The sequence below is a fragment of the Harpegnathos saltator genome, unplaced genomic scaffold, assembly GCF_003227715.2.
Source record: "Harpegnathos saltator strain DR-91 unplaced genomic scaffold, Hsal_v8.6 scaffold113, whole genome shotgun sequence".
Classification (NCBI taxonomy): Eukaryota; Metazoa; Arthropoda; class Insecta; order Hymenoptera; family Formicidae; genus Harpegnathos; species Harpegnathos saltator.
The window spans coordinates 425,103-442,580 of NW_020229888.1; the positions used below are offsets into that span (position 1 = coordinate 425,103).

At 42.1% G+C, this 17,478-nt stretch overlaps 1 protein-coding gene across 1 annotated transcript; it reads left to right on the forward strand.

The window, feature by feature from the left end:
- Nucleotides 1–5,802: 5,802 nt before the first annotated feature.
- On the forward strand, nt 5,803–7,293 carry LOC112589196 (myb-like protein F). The gene has a single exon (XM_025301513.1). It carries the CDS (start codon nt 5,803–5,805, stop codon nt 7,291–7,293), a length of 1,491 nt encoding a protein of 496 aa, XP_025157298.1.
- The last annotated feature ends 10,185 nt before the right edge of the window (nt 7,294–17,478 follow it).

Consider the following 17,478-nt stretch of genomic DNA (forward strand, 5'->3'; position numbering starts at 1 on the left):
AGAGCCTTTGCCTTGTGCTATTCAAAATCTGGAAGATTTCTTAGGAAACTTGCCAGAACATCCACGGTGTTTTATAATACTCAAAGTGTGCGGATAAGTCGACTCCCCGCTCGAGTTGTGCCGTGGCTAGAGTGGTCCTCAACAGTATTGAGAGTATTCTGGAATAAAAAAAGCCTGTTCTTTGAGATTTCTCTGCAAAAGTCTGAGCTACTGAAATAAATAGTAAGTATATAATATTTTAATGCACAACACTCACATACACCGCGTTTCGCGCAAGTGAAATACAATCGCGATCTAAGCCTTAGGAACATTGTTACGCGAGTGAACCAGTGACGTTTCACCATACGCCAAGTCGAATTATTTAACAGATACCATAGCGTCACGCTGAAATTTTCGTTCATGTCGGTTCGTAACTGCCTTACATAAGGACCATTCATTATAATCCGAATAGTGTATTATCTACGTTTAGTTTGTCAAACCGCTCTTAGAATTTCGTTCCGATTTCCTTAGGATACGCTATACAAGCTAGTATATATATAAAGAGAGAGAGAGAGAGAGACAATCTTCAGATTCTTCTTTTTCTAAATCGTGATTACGAAACCCCAGTGTCTGTCAACGCAGTGAACTACGCTCACACACTTATTATTCCCTTTCCATTCCTTCTTGCGGGCGCATGACAACGGTGCCAAGCACAGGGTTACGCGCGCACGGCATCGGTGCCAAGCACAGAGCCGTATTGGTATAGTCAGAATCCTTATCAGCAGTGGCATCCCACCACTCTGACATCGTCTCCAGGCGGATTCCTTACGCCGGAGACTCTGCTTTGAAAATCTGCTTACTCCAACCTCCTAGGCCTTCACCTCGTTAATAGATATTGAATAAAAATAAAAATTACAATTATCTCGTAACAAGGACTCACAGAGACGTTCCTTCATGTTAGCCTTCTATCTATCTCTCTCATTAGCTATTTTAGTTATAAGACATTTATATGCCTTTACAATTGTAAAGGCATATGTACATGTATAATTATGTACTTGATATAATATTCCCACTGTTTCCACTGTAACCTGCACTTGCACATATAAAATATACTGCGTTCTGCTATTACCATTACCCGTAAAGACTATTCTATATTAAACAATCAAGTTACTAAGGTTTCAGATTAATAATACTTTTACAATCTCATTGTTTATTTAGACGAAAGTATATTCTTAATAACGACAAGATCTTGACATTATCCATTATAAAAGCTGGAATAATATAAATCATTTCATGAAGTGCATCCTTCCCCACCCACATATATATATGTATATGCATTTATTGAATTGTAACTGATTTTATTGTGTATGTGTAGACGTGTGCCATTGCATCGGCATACGCCTTAATTACCTCACTGTGTTACTTGCTATTGTACAATTCCATTAAAATCACCGATTTTCATGTACAACGAACATATGCCATTGCATCGGCATACAATTCTTCAATATTTTCTACTAAGCATTTTAATTTTATGCAGCATCCTTGTTTTATCGGCAGCCTTTTTCCTCTTATTCGAGCATTTTCTTGAAAGGAAGATATTAAGCATTCATAAATCTTTGTCCTTTTTATTCAGTTACTTAAATCAATTGGTGCCATAACATCTCTTGCCAGAGGAATTTATAGTTCATTAACCATTAAATCTGAATCTTACATTATTAAGCATAGATCTTGCTCACTTTTAGGGAAGCGCCTTACTGGAGCTACCCGCCTCTATCCTTGTCCAGACTGAGGAGCGCCTTACGAGTGCCTCCCGGCTCAAGCATCCTATCCATCCCGTCCAACTCATAAGACCACCCCTTCTCCATCAAGATCAGGAAATTTAATTTGTGAATTAATAACCTGTACAGTGCTTAGCATCCTTCAATCTCAGGGGCGCAGCTGACAGCCGCCACCCGCCTCAATTATCCTTCTCCTACAACCAGCATAACCTAACTGCCAAAGCATTGGTATTAAGCATTAATTAATAGTACTTTTATAGTACTCTGGCAACGGATAACTAAAGTCACAAGAGTCCTTTTCACTCAATAATTAATTTTATCAATTGCTATTTTAACCTGTCCGACCAAAAATGTTATTCTTAAACTCAATCCGTTAGATGCCAAATAAACATCGCGGGGGCGTTAAACAGAAGGCAAGGCAGCTACGTAAGGAAGCTTGCCGACGAGCGGCCCTGTTGTCTCAACACATGGACCCCACCAAACCCCGTATAATACAAGATATCACGGGGCACGATCTAGTTCCTCCATCGTACATCAAGTTTTTATTACAAAACAGACTCATAAGCACATTTAAATACGCTCCACGTCCATTACATTCCACACAAAGACACTTCATTCCGGATTCGCATTCTTTACCAAGCTCTTACAGGGCTCACACGCGCAACCCTCGGCTGGTTAAACAGCGTTCAACGACAGAAACTCTAGACATAGAATTGATAGATTTAACACAGGACGACACTTTCAACAACAAAACAGCCACCTACATTTACCAACTGGAGTCCTATTCTCTTACTGAAACTCCTCGCAAATTACCGTACCACCTTGATTACCTCCACCGGGCAGGATAACTGTACATTCTCTCAACACTTCATTGTAACTCATTACCAGCAGCTATATAATGTAAACCACATTTGTATTCATTAATTATATAACTATAAGTATTATCACTCATTTATATTACACTTTTAACTATCATATTGTCTCATTGTTAAATAAACAATTGTTTAGTCTCTATTCCTATCAATAGCCATAATCTTTATATCACCTACAATCACCATATTTCCCCCTTTCACCATCTGTCCGGAAAAGCTCTCGGCATCCCAGGCAGTGCCGGTGTAAGCAGGTAGGCCTAAATAAATAGAGAGCAGGCGGATCAGGCTCCCTAGGGAGACGCGAGACGTTACAAATTGCGCGGTAGGTGCGAAACTCGAGCTATTGTATCGTCAACTGTGACGGAGCAAACGAAAAAGTCGCAGGAGCGTTGTAACATCGTCTGTGATGACAAAAGATTGATCAACGATCAACGAACAAGAAATCTACGACTTCCTATGAGGAATCACGACTACTACTAAGAGGTAACAGAAGGTGCGAGTCTAACGATGGATTCGATGCAAACGTCTCGAGATAAATGCCGATATCGAAATGGTGACTGTGGTAAACTGGCGTGGTCGTCTCGTTTGCACATTTTTTCTATAATTTTTCTCCTCGGTATCGTAGCTTTGATTATGTATATGTTGATTGCGTATGGTAACACTGAAAATTTCGATCGCGACATGGAAAATACACACGACGGTGTCGCTATGAACGATACTCTCGTGCGCGCTCCTAATGCTGCTCGGAGTGAAATGAGCGACACTGACAGGGGCAAAAAACAAAGCAAGGAGTTGGAGGGTGCCCCTGCTTCGCGTCACAGTTTCGTGGCTACCGATTTGGACGAATGTGAAGGTGTGAGCAACCGTATGGATACAAACGCGCATGGCGACGAGAGCACAAATTCTGAAGCGGAGGATAGAAAGTTAATTCTAGTGCTGAGAAAAGCGCAGAGTGATGCGATAAGAATTGCGCCAATGAGAGTGGGAAGGCGATTGTAGATTTCAGCGGCAAAGTGTACGACAACATTGGCGATGTAAACAGCGATACTGTTCTGAATGCTGACATTCTGACACTCCACGCAGCAAATGTAAAGTTGGTTGAGGCCACAATGATGATGATAGAAATATTAGATAATGTTTTAGCCATAGCGAAGGCGTAATGAGCCAACTAGAATCATTTTGAACGTGTTTTACGGACGAGATGAGATACTTTTGTAGCACAATATAGTCAAAGTCGAATATGTTACTCCGCTCGTATTTCGATATCTCTTCACATAAAACGAGAGCGACAGACGTAATGAAAATATCGACGACCTAAACTTGATGATTGCGAAGAAGTAGCCGAAAATTACAGCGAAACACAAATAGGCGCATGTGTTCAGACAAAACTTGGCAAGACCAGAGACAGTTAATGCCAAAATTAAAGCATACGCGCGCCCCCCCCCCCCCGATCCCTTCGCACGAAACGACTTTTCCACCAACATCTCTTTTACATATACATGTACATGTTCCCTCTCTCACTCTGCGCCGAATCGGAACACTCGCATCTCCTCTATCATAGAACAGTCAAGAAGTACAATAGAGTCAGGGATTACTGCTCTGTACTCCGGTATTTGCGCTAACATATATAGAATGGACAATTTTTTGCGCTGTCGACCGGCTCGAATCGATAGAACAAAACGTGAGTGACCGCGATGCGAAAAATATATACCGGGACTGCCTACAATATGAGGCAGTTCTGAAGTCACGCTTTTCGTTATGGCCACGAGTGAATAAGTTGAGAGAGAGAGAGAGAGAGAAAGAGAGAGAGAGAGAGAGAATATGCGCAACATGTCTTTGCAAGTTACGAATGAGTGTAAAAAGGGGCCTAAGGAGGTTCATCGTTGGCGATATCAGCATGCTATACGTGCACGTCGTCTCGTCCCAGGACGATGCCATCGAATCGAATACGAACAGCAATCCATCGAGAAACCACTGCGTGAGTTGCGAATCGTGTATGCGATAGGACGTGATTTCGACAGAGAACTGTTGATGCGTTCGTTATTCGTGGAAGAGACATTGCGCTATCGCGATAGGCAGTATTCAGACCAAGTTGGACAACTGTCTCACAAATGCGCGGATCCTGCTAGCCAGTGTCTGGGAGGAACCGAATGCCTAATTGGCACGTTGTCCACCGGAATCGATCACGAATACGTTCTCCAATGCGTCTCCTTGTACTTTTCATATTTTTATGACATCGAAAAAGTCTCGCGTGTCGGACGTGGCGTTACGTCGCACAGGTTACTCGTCAACGGAATATCGAAATGCGCGACTGTTCGGCGCTTGGTTAGATGCGAATACGCGAAAACTTTATATCGTGTGCGATCCGACCGATGTGGAGCGTGGCGTTCTGTTGGCCGAAGGTATCCGAGACGATCGAATAGCTGTAAATGATGAACCTGCAAAGTCGCTACATGATCGATCATCGTATTGGAATGATAATCTATATTCGTCGCAATGTGATCGACGAGTGGCATCGATTATGGCTTTCATTATGAGTATCGAACGCTTGATTCATGATGATCTGAAGCATGCGTCAAACGAACGAACACTCGCTGAAATGATATTCGCCGATGAAAAGGAATTGCGCGGTAGGTGCAAAACTCGAGCTATTGTATCGTCAACTGTGACGGAGCAAACGAAAAATCGCAGAAACGTTGTAACGTCGTCTTTGGTGACAAGAGATTTATCAACGAAAGAAATCTACGACTTCCTGTGAGGAGTCGCGATTACTAAGGTCAGATGGTGTTTGTGTACAGCAGAAGGTGCAAGTCGAACAATGGATTCTATGCAAACGTCTCGAGATGAACGGGGCCATCTAAATGGCGATCGTGGTCAACTGGTGTGGTCGTCTCGTTTAACCATTCTTTCTATAATTTTGCTTCTCGTCGTAGCTTTGATTGTGCATATGTGGATTACGCATGATAACTCGGTTCACGATCAAATTCGTACGTACGTAAGCAACTGTCTAACATGACGTCTCACGTTTCGTAAATTGGGTACGTTTTTGGAAGGACTGTGAATACGCGCGGCATTATGAGAACGCTGAAAATTCCGGTCGCAACACGAAAAATGCGCACGACAGTATCGCTCCGAATGAGCAAGGTGGTGTAAGCAATTGTACTGATACTAATATGCATAGTGGTGCAACAGACAGCATGAACAACGAAAACGATGAAATTTCTCGCGCGAGCGCAGATTTCAACGGCGACAAGAGCTATGTAAACAACGAAACTACTCGTTTTGACGCGAGTGCAGATTTCAGCGGAAACAAGAGCGAAGATTTCAGCGGCGACAAGAGCGCAGATCTCAATGATGACAAGGGAACAGATTTCAACGGCGACATGAGCACAGATCTCAGCGGCGACGAGAGCTACGTAAGTGACGAAACTTCCCGCATGGACGCGAGCGTAGATTTCAACGGTGACAAGAGCCGTGTAAACAACGAAATTTCCCGCATGGACGCGAGCGTAGGTTTCAGCGGCGACAAGAGCGAAGATTTCAACGGTGACAAGAGCCGTGTAAACAACGAAACTTCCCGCATGGACGCGAGCGTAGATTTCAACGGCGACAAGAGCGAAGATTTCAACGGCGACAAGAGCCGTGTAAACAACGAAACTTCCCGCATGAACGCGAGCGTAGATTTCAGCGGCGACAAGAGCGAAGATTTCAACGGCGACAAGAGCCATGTAACCGACGAAACTGCTCGCATTGACGCGAGTGCAGATTTCAGCGGAGACAAGAGCGAAGATTTCAGCGGCGATAAGAGCTATGTAAACGACGAAACTGCTCGCATTGACGCGAGTGCAGATTTCAGCGGAAACAAGAGTGAAGATTTCAGCGGCGATAAGAGCTATGTAAGCGACGAAACTGCTCGCATTGACGCAAATGCGGATTTCAGTGGAGACAAGAGCGAAGATTTCAGCGGCAATAAAAGCGAAGATTTCAGCGGCGACAAAAGCCATGTAAACGACGAAACCGCTCGCATTGACGCGAGTGCAGATTTCAGCGGAGACAAGAGCGAAGATTTCAGCGGCGACAAGAGCTATGTAAACGACAAAACTGCTCACATTGACGCGAGTGCAGATTTCAGCGGAGACAAGAGCGAAGATTTCAGCGGCGGCAAGAGCTATGTAAACGACGAAACTGCTCGCATTGACGCGAGTGCAGATTTCAACGGAGACAAGAGCGAAGATTTCAGCGGCGGCAAGAGTGCAGATTTCAACAGCGACATGAGCACAGATCTCGGCGACGATAAGAGCTATATAAATAACGAAACTCCTCGCATTGATACAAGCGCAGATTTCAGCGGCAGCAAGAGCACAGATCTCAATGGCGACATGAGCGCAGATCTCAGCGACGACAAGGGCTATGTAAATAACGAAACTCCTCGCATTGATGCAAGCGCAGTTTTCAGCAGCGGCAAGAGCGCAGATTTGCGTGATAGTGATAAAGTTTCGGACGATATCGTTTCGGAAATTCTTCCAATTGTAAATGCCGATTCATTAAGCAGAAATGTAGAAGGTGGACGACGCAGGAGATCACGACCAGGCACATCGTCGTCTGGATTGAATAGTGTTAAGAGAAAACGTAGAGATATCAAAAGTAATCGTTTTATTGGTTAACGTGGTACATTGGATTCTTATTTATTTTTATTCGAGACGTATAACATAGCAAAGAACCTTTCGTTGTCCAGCTCGTTCGATTACATCAGGCGAAGCATTAGGTAGCTGCGATATCACGCTTACATCACAGCCCAATGAAACTCGATGATTGCAAAGAACTGAGCGTGCGACGCTGTTCAAAAAGCGTCCAATAATTTCGGCCTCCTATTCGCAAGGAGAAAATAATCATAAGCGTTGCCTGTCCAATATAGTTTGTCTAGTATAATTGTACAGTATGGCCAAGTTAGTGGCCGCTAGTAGCAGTGATAACGTAAGTTCCATTTTTTTCTTAATTTACAGCGTACCTGTAATCTGTAATAACAAGGTGTACAATAAAATACGATTGAAAAAAAAAACCGCAATTAAATTCTTACCGAGCAACTCAATGCGATGGTGAGTTCACGATGTAGTCAATCTGTCAAATCGACGCTATCGTATAGAACAGTAGACTCAACCGTAGAACTGTGCTTCAGATATCATTTACGATCAGGATAATTGTCGTCCGGCAGTACACCATTGATGCGTGCGTAATTGATAGACATCATTGACGGGTAGCCGGAACGCATGGTTCATTTGTAACTTGGCTTGTCTCGACGTATCTCTCTGAACGTGGCGAACGATAAAACAATTAATTAAGCGCTGATAAATGATCGAGAAACACTGTGTTAAATCGAAAAATGTTTCAGACAAAAGTTGCATGATTTAAAGGAACACATAGGACAGTGATATCGTTTTGTATATAGATGGCGCCACTTTTAAGATATTTACTGATTGTTACTTATCTTCAATGGAAATCTCAATTTTTTATTATATTATCTTATTTTATCACTTAATTTGAGCAACTTCCATTCGAAACATTTTTTATTTGCCTAATATTTTGTTAAATATTTAAGGAAAACTCTTTCATCATTTAACTTATGATATATCGCTAACTATTTGTCAGAAGAAAAAGTGGTATTAAACTTTTTTATTCCATTTGGTCCCTAGAATATATTGCTACAATACCATAATTTTTTATTAATTGTCGACCTTTGAAAATTTCTATATCGTCAAATTAACAAAAAAATTAAGGCACTATTCTAGCAATATATTCTAGAGATTAAATAGAATAAAAAAGTCTAATATCACTTTTTCTTCCGACAAATAGTTAGCAAGATATTATAAGTTAAATATTGAAAAGTTTTTCTTAAATATCTAAAAAAATATTAGGCAAATAGAAAAATGTTTCAGACGAAAGTTGTTAAAATTTGTTCGTAGAAAAAGACGACATAATAAAAAATTGGAATTTCCAATTAGAAAAATAATGATCAGTGAATATCTCGAAAGTGACGTCATCTGTAAACAAAATGATATATATTTTACATGTCTCCTTCGAAATTGTACAACTTTTGTCTGAAACATTTTTTTCTAAAATGTCGCGTTTACAAAAAACGTGGAAGAATGATGCGGATGGCAGCGTAGGCCGGCCATTTATATGGGGGCACAGGGCGACCATTTATACGGCAATGTGAAGCTGAAGAAGTTATCAAGTTTTCCTTAAATATCTAAAAAAATATTAGGCAATTAGAAAAATGTTTCAGACGAAAGTTGTTAAAATTTGTTCGTAGAAAAAGACGACATAATAAAAAATTGGAATTTCCATTTAGAAAAATAATGATCAGTGAATATCTCGAAAGTGACGTCATCTGTAAACAAAATGATATATATTTTACATATCCCCTTTGAAATTGTATAACTTTTGTCTGAAAAATTTTTTCTAAAATGTCGCGTTTACAAAAAAAATGTGGAAGAGTAATGCGGATGGCAGCGTAGGCCGGCCATTTATACGGGAGCGCAGGGCGGCCGTTTATACGGGAGCGTGAAGCTGAAGAAGTTATTAAGTTTTCCTTAAATATCTAAAAAAATATTAGGCAAATAGAAAAATGTTTCGAACGAAAGTTGTTAAAATTTATTCGTAGAAAAAGGTGACATAATAAAAAAATTGGAATTTCCATTTAAAAAAATAATGATCAGTGAATATCTCGAAAGTGACGTCGTCTGTAAACAAAATGATATATTTTTTACATGTCCCCTTTGAAATTGTACAACTTTTGTCTGAAACATTTTTTCCTAAAATGTCGCGTTTACAAAAAAAACGTGGAAAGAGGCTGCGAATAGTAGCGTAGGCCGGACATTTATACGGGAGCGCGGGACGGCCATTTATACGGGAGCGTGAAGCTGAAGAAGTTATTAAGTTTTCCTTAAATATCTAAAAAAATATTAGGCAAATAGAAAAATGTTTCAAACGAAAGTTGTTAAAATTTGTTCGTAGAAAAAGATGACACAATAAAAAATTGGGATTTCCATTTAAAGAAATAATCAGTGAACATCTCGAAAGTAGCGTCATCTGTAAACAAAATGATATATTTTTTATATGTCCTCTTTGAAATTATACAACTTTTGTCTGAAACATTTTTTCCTAAAATGTCGCGTTTACAAAAAAATCAAGTGGTACTGGTGGTCTGTGACGTATATTTACAGCACATCTTGCATAAAAAGAGAACACCTTCAACTATTAAATCGAAAATAATTCTATCAAATCGGAAATCTAAACTGTCTCCAGCTAATGTAGTTAATACACGAGTTTGCAATAGCTTCAAAGTTTACATAAAGGCTTCCCGGGCCATTCGATTATCGGATGATAGATGTTCGGAGTATAAAACACGTTCCCCGGATTTTAGACGAAAACTAACGATTGCGTTATGTTCAGCAGGTCAAAATCCTCTGGGAATGATACGTTTTGTCCGTTTTCCACGATAAGCCGAGACCGACCCAATTTACCCATTCTTTTCACAAGTTCTTTTCAAAGATTGATATTTTAACAAAGATTAGGGTACTATTGTAGCAATAAGAATGTTTTCTGTTTCTGAAAATATATTAGTTAGCTTGAAATAACTTATTACAAGCCGACCGCAATGTTTTTGCAAATTTACTATATTTCTTTTATGAATTTTTATCGTTTGTCATTTTGCAATAATTTTAAATGTATCAACATGCTCCATGTATCAACCATCCTCGGTTTCTTCTACCTTTTCCGCCCGGCGCCAGGCAATTGATTCTACGTGCGCAAGTGCATACGTCCCATTTCTGGAACGTTGTTGATGATGTTGCAACCTGAAAAAAAGAAGCGAGGGGGGCGGGGGGGGAAGAAATAAAGGTATTCGTTATAAAATATTTATTGTGGTTTATTTTTTTACAATTGTGCAGCGAGTACGTATTACATGTCAAATATGCGGCGTCAAATATGAATTACAAATTTAGAAAAAGAATGTGTTGCACTCGCTCATCCTCGAAACATTACATTCATGCTTTGCAACCGCGTTCGCGAAAGTAGATCCGTTGTAATTTGAAAACTCAAAATTTATAGCGATCCGTATGTTACGTTTTCGATTTAAATACGATTTTCGCGGTGCCTGTCGAGTTTCTTCACCTTCTAATTCGTGTGTAGCATTTGTTACTTGATAAAAATCTTTTAGGTTAGAATTAAACAATGATACAATGTGCTCACTGTTCATATCGCAATTCGACGTTTCTGGAGCAGTAAACGTGTCACATCCCTGAAACGATTTTTCTTGTTGCTGCTGTTCCACAAGCGCCGCCACTTTCCGCTTTGAAGAAGGGAGTGTCTTGTACAATATTTTCTTTATTGTCTTTTCATTATGCCTAGCGTATATTGTACCGCACCGCACTGGATGACGATCGGGCGACCTGAACGTTACGTTGTAAAATAAAGAGCCGTCAGATTTACGCGCTAGGCTAAGTATTCCTAGGTTTGCCGAAAAACTAGGTGTGACAAGTACGCAGAAACCGTCATTGCGAACACAAAGTACAGTATATTTTCGACTCGCATAAAACGGCTGGTCGCGCAACATTTTGATCGGCTTTACGGTCCAATAACAAATGTTGAAATGTAGCGTTTGGACAATTTTTTGAATCATCGCAACAGCGTCTACGGACAAACGATTTGGTTTTTTTAACAACGCGGCAGTGCGAGTTATTCCGCATGACACAATCGTGAAGGCAAATGGCAATTCATCTAATATGCTTTGCGATGATTCTTTTATAGTTTCTTGCAATAATGACGACCATTTGTCCTTCGTTCGCTTTGAGCGCCTGATTCGTATATAATCGATTGTTTGCGAGTCTTTATTGTACCACGATATGCTAGGTTCTCTATTGTATATATTAACAATACCTTCGGATAAAAATTCATAAGTTATAAGTTTAGGCGATTGCATCTCGATACCTGCAGAATTTGATACGTCAAAGCCGACTCTATTGATTAAACACCAGGGCACAACGTGATTAAATTGGCACAATAGATTCTCTAGAAGTTCTTCACAATGTTCCCGATTAGACGATGTAGAGATCGCACTTACTTGCTGCAACGTATCCTCGTCGCATGCGCGTCGACATTTGTCTAGGTGTGCTTCGATGTAAGCCTCGGACTCTGCATTCGGACACTTGACGATCACTGCTTCACTCAACATTCCCCAAGAACGAGCGTTGTTTTGCGATGAGACGATAGCCATATCTTCTGCGGGTCCGTTGAGAAAAAGGTCACTTGCTTCCGCCACTTGTGGAATGTCTATAATATTTTTCACACTGAACTCACGTTCGAAATTTTCATTGGATGTAATATCTAATTGCTTCATCCAACTTGTCGTACTGATGTCCAAATTAACGTAGTTCATATTATCGCACACTTGCGGAAGTTGTGCCGATTGCAGCTGCAATGACGGATACGGGTACTCTGGTACAGATGTTGTTGAGTGCAGCACTTGCACTGGTCGTCCTTGTGGAGGCGGTGTTCCGTACGTAAAATTAGGCGACGCGAACTGTTCGACTGACAATGATACCTCGGTTAACGATGAAAATGACGCCAATGGTATTTCAGCTTCTTTATTCTGCGAAGCGATCCGAAATCCGTGAGCGTCGCGCTTCAGCAAAATGGATATGTTATCAGTCAACATATCATTTGAGCATGCGGCAGACTTCGAGTCGGTAGAGTCGAGCATATCGTCGGATCTAACGTCATTCTGCTGGTCACTGCTTGGCGTCACCGCTTCAATAGCGACTTCTTGAATCGACGCATTCACATTGGTAATATTTTCAAATTTATCTAAATTGTCAACCGTATCGACCCCCACAGTAGTCACTGATGTGATTTTTTCCACCGCCGTTACATTATTTTCTGTTTTATTTTCAGAAAACACGAAATTGCCATCATGTCCCCGATAACATATCTTTTCTGAATGTTGTATATTCATGATACTTGGCAGATTGCAGTTCGCTTGTTCTTGCGGCGCTTTGTTGTTGATTGAGGCTGGAACTGTTTTGTGGTCAAAAGTAACAACAGTTTCAATTTCACTTGACACGGGAGCGCCTACTTTCCTGGCCGCTTCGACGTCGCCGTTTAATATAACGGGTGTTGTATCATTGTACATTTTAATATGCTTCAAGTTGGAACTGAAGTTATTTACTATTTTGCACACGTTGCAATCGTGAATCTCCATCGATATGTCACGAAAATCGTCGAAGTCTTCTTGCAAGAAATATGTTAACATTTCATAGCGAATATTAAGTTTATTATTTAACTCACTCAATTGTTCACTTGCGCTTGTACGCTCGTTGCACGTAATCGCCGTGATGTTCGCGTATCCATCGGGCCCTGGCTGATACGTCTGTTTTATCGAAGACGTTACTGTGTCCTTCGCACATTGAAAACGTAACGGCACCAACGATTTGTTTTCGGCATTGCACGGGAACAAACATTTTTTATAACAAATTATTAAACGGTCTGTCAGACTAAACTTAAAGTGTCAGACTGACACGTACGCGCAACTCGTATTCGACACTCGCGATTGCTGTCTTGTTTCGAAGTGACCCGAGTCCTTCGAGAGAACGTTAGGATGTGACCGAATTTCACCCCTTGTGCACGTATTTAAACTGAAAGACGATACGTTTCCGCTCGGATCTTCAAATTACTTTTCAGGTCATTTCAAGCGATCCGCTCAGTATTAGGTTAGGTTAGGTTAGGTTAAGATTAGATTAGGAGATACCTAAACCCTAAGCCTTTACAACGGCCAATGTGAAATCTTGACTGAAACGCCTCAACTTGATAGCACCTGTTCGGCGCGACAATGTGACGCTTAGGCGATCACATTTTATCTCTTTCTAAAAAAGGGAGCCGTGTTGTCATGCAGCTATAAGAAGAAGCTCGACATCGCCGAACAGTTATTGCTAAATTGCCGATATTTTTCATTGCGTCTGTCACCCAAAGAATAGAAGGAGCAGTGCGGTATGGCATCAACGACACCGCGTCGTCGTTTCGTCACAGCGAGCGACAACAACGTTTGCCGTCACGACAGCGAAGAGGACGAAACAAGGCCGTCGCCGACGATGATACAAGGCAATGTGCAGCGAGAATTTACATCGAGCGTACAGTTAGGGCAGCCTATATATGTGCAATTTGATTCTTTCGAACAACGATTGGCCACTTTTGATCAATGGTTACGCGACGCATTGCCGTCGCGACGGCATCATCGAGATTTAGCGTGGGTCGGTTTCTTTTACACAGATATCTCCGATTTGATGACGTGCTACATGTGCGGACTCGTATTGAAAAATTGGCGTAGTAGTGACGATGTGACCATAACGAATGACACATTTGATCCGTGGAGGGAACATTTGTACTGGAGTCGAGAATGTTCCTGGGCCAAAGTTGTATCCCGCGTTCATTTTCTCAACGAAGATACTGCTGAGCCCGAATCAGAGAAAGCTGCTTCTCCGATCCCGGCACCGAGAAGACCGATCAGATTCGATCATGGTGATGATGGTGGTGATGGTGGTGATGATATCAATAACATTCTTGGCACGGAGAAGAACGAGTGTACCAGCGTAGGCGAGAGCGTTCAAAAGCGTTCCAACGCGGACGAGGACGAATGCCTCAATATGCGGCGATCTGTTGCATATGATCATCAGCGACGACAACGCGACTTCGATGAGCGCGTAGTTGATCGAATATTAATGGATTACAAAACGGCGGCTACTCGATTGGCACAAATGATACTCTTGGCGTTACAGCTCTTTCGCATCGTTTGAACGATCTGCTTCTAGCCACGCAGCGCGACGTAAAAGAGTATACGAAATTGATCGAAGGCTTTGAACGTATGTCTTGCAACACTTCAAATTCAGTCGTGCAAATAGAAAATCTCTGTAACCGAGCTACTCTACTGTTGAATGTGCTACGTCATACGGACCATGCCGCGATTCGTGAAAACTTATTTTTAGTAATCGAACAAACAGAGTCAGTCAGGCAGTCGTATAAATGCGAACTAATCTTTGACGGCGATGCGCTGACGCCGTCGACACCGACATTTCGATCTCAGCAGAAAGTCAAAGAGTGTAAACACGAGTGTATCATATGTTACGAATATGAACGAAACGTTCTATTTTTACCTTGCCGACATACATTATCGTGTACGTACTGTAGCGAAAATCTAACTGAATGTCCTGTTTGTAGAGCGATTATACTCTTTGCAATTCAAATTCGATATTAAAACATATTATCGAACATATGAAATGAATACGTCGCAATATTAGCGAACGTAATGCCACGTAGTGGGGAGAGGGGAGGGATGTGGATGAAGAGGGGGGGGAGTAGCTCAATAAAAACGCCAAGATCGCTGAACGAAGAATCTATTCGTACAGCAATGAATTCGTCGAAGAGTTCGAGCAGTGACAGCGACGATTGGGACGAGTTGTTCGTGTTTGACGCAACGGGATCTAATTTCGTGATTACACGGCGCGCAATGCCATGCAGTGAGGAGGTGCTCGATAGAAACACCAAGACCTCTGGAAGTTCGTCAGATAGTTCGAGCAGCGACACCGAAGAAGACGATTTGTTCGAATATGAGATAGAGTCAGACTTTGTCCTCTCTACACCTCGTGTCCCATGGTTTGAATGGTGTGCCTTGGATGGATCGTCGAGTATTCATCGTTCGCTATATTATGATCGAGCGATCACGTGCAGTCGAGCGCGCGTGCTGCGTCGAAACTACTTCAACCGTAGACATCGATTTCGTACTAAATCGTCAACGGAATCGTTCGAGTTAGAACGACCGGTGATTCCGCACACCGAACCATTGTTGCAAGACACATTGATAGCCGAAGCAATATCGCACGCACTTGATACCGCTCGCACGTTTTATAAAACTCAGCTGTATAACGTCAACAATACGAGGCTACCTAAACTCTCATTGGTTGCAATTGCTCGAACGATTCGATTGCAAAAGTTATACGCGAATCTTCAGCTGCTATGTGGACTTTGCTAGCTAATAGTCAATTAAACGATCGAAAACTGCTGGTTCATTGCCTGATCCTGATATTACGTGCATATACGAAAGAAATGGACGATGCACTATATCATTACAAAGAGGATGAATTATTGATGTGTTACGTCCCGGTCGGCCGCTGCTGCGATGCTAGGCTGCAGGTGCTCGGGCCTGGACGCGGGGCTAGATCGCAGTTTTTGGGTCAAACGAATCGCGTGATTCTCCCCAGGGATACGCGCGATCTGGCGGGCACGACCACGATGTTCCGCGGAGTATACAAGCAATTGACACTCACCAGTTCCTTTAATCCAATGTAATGATCTGGCACACCTGTATCATGGGAGTTGCGCACGTGCCCACGAAGTTGCTCGAGGGTCGGAGTTTTCTCGTTACAGGTGCGGAGAGTGTGAGGCGGGGTAGATGCTCCGTAGTAGTAGTGGAGGATCTCTGCACGCAGTCGACGGTAGAAAGCAGGCCTCGCCTCTCGTGGCGAGAATCCGCGTCGAATGATCGGTAGTCGCGGGATGGGTGTCACAATCGATCTTGCTAACACTGTATGGTTTGCGAGCGGTAGCTTTCGGGTGCTCTGGCACGGGCGACTGAGGAGATTCTGGAGAGCGAGGGGGTTCAGTGGAGCGAGGATGCCCCTTGTCGGGGAGCGGAGTTGGTGGTTCGATACCTAGGTAAGGGTGGTACGCTTGTCCATGCTTTAGTTGGTATTCTAATTTTTTTGATGAATTTTTTACGAACCACCCCTGCGTACAGGGCGCATTTGGAATCACTCCCGTGACTCCCGGCCAGCTGTATTCGTGTGGTTAATTCGGAGTTCCCTATTCTGTCAGGCGGTGCGATCGAGTCGCAACCTATGCGCCTTCGAGTAACTAGTAGACGGTGCGATCGAGCCGCAACCTGTGCGTCTACGGATGGGCGGTGCGATCGAGCCGCAGCCTATACGCCCCTATTCTAGTGATGCGAATACCTTGAAGAATCGGCGGCCAGTTATCGGCTAGGCGATTCCAATGCCGTTAGCGGTCGGGGATGGGAGGAGATGGGAAAGCGAATCTAACCTTGAATCGGCTAACAAGAGTATATTTTAACTAAAATGAATACACGAAAATATTCTGAGTTAGATTTAGTAAAAATATTCTTAGTTCACATTCACGGAAATATTCTAAGTCAAAACTCACGAAAATATTCTAAGTTAGGTTTAGTGAAAATATTCTAAGTTCGTATTCACGAAAATATTCTAAGTTAAAACTCACGAAAATATTCTAAGTTAGATTTAGTGAAAATATTCTAAGTTCGTATTCACGAAAATATTCTAAGTTAAAACTCACGAAAATATTCTAAGTTAGATTTAGTGAAAATATTCTAAGTTCGTATTCACGAAAATATTCTAAGTTAAAACTCACGAAAATATTCTAAGTTAGATTTAGCACTTATACTAGGACCCTAGGAGGGATGGAGGAAGCACTGCACCCAGATCACTGCACGACTGAGACTGACTCTCGGGCGCTCCGCGGTCCCTGAGCTGCGGCTTTCCCGAGCCGCCGAATTTTCCTCTGGAGTGGGAAGGTAGTGGGGGTTTGGATAACTTAGAAAATTTCGGCGCGGAGGACTTAGAAAAATTCTCGGCCGAGGACTTAGAAAAGTTTGGGTTGAGGGACTTAGAAAAATTTTGAGGGACTTAGAAAATTTATGTTCGAGGGACTTAGAAAATTTGGGTTGAGGGACTTAGAAAAATTTATGTTCGAGGGACTTAGAAAATTTT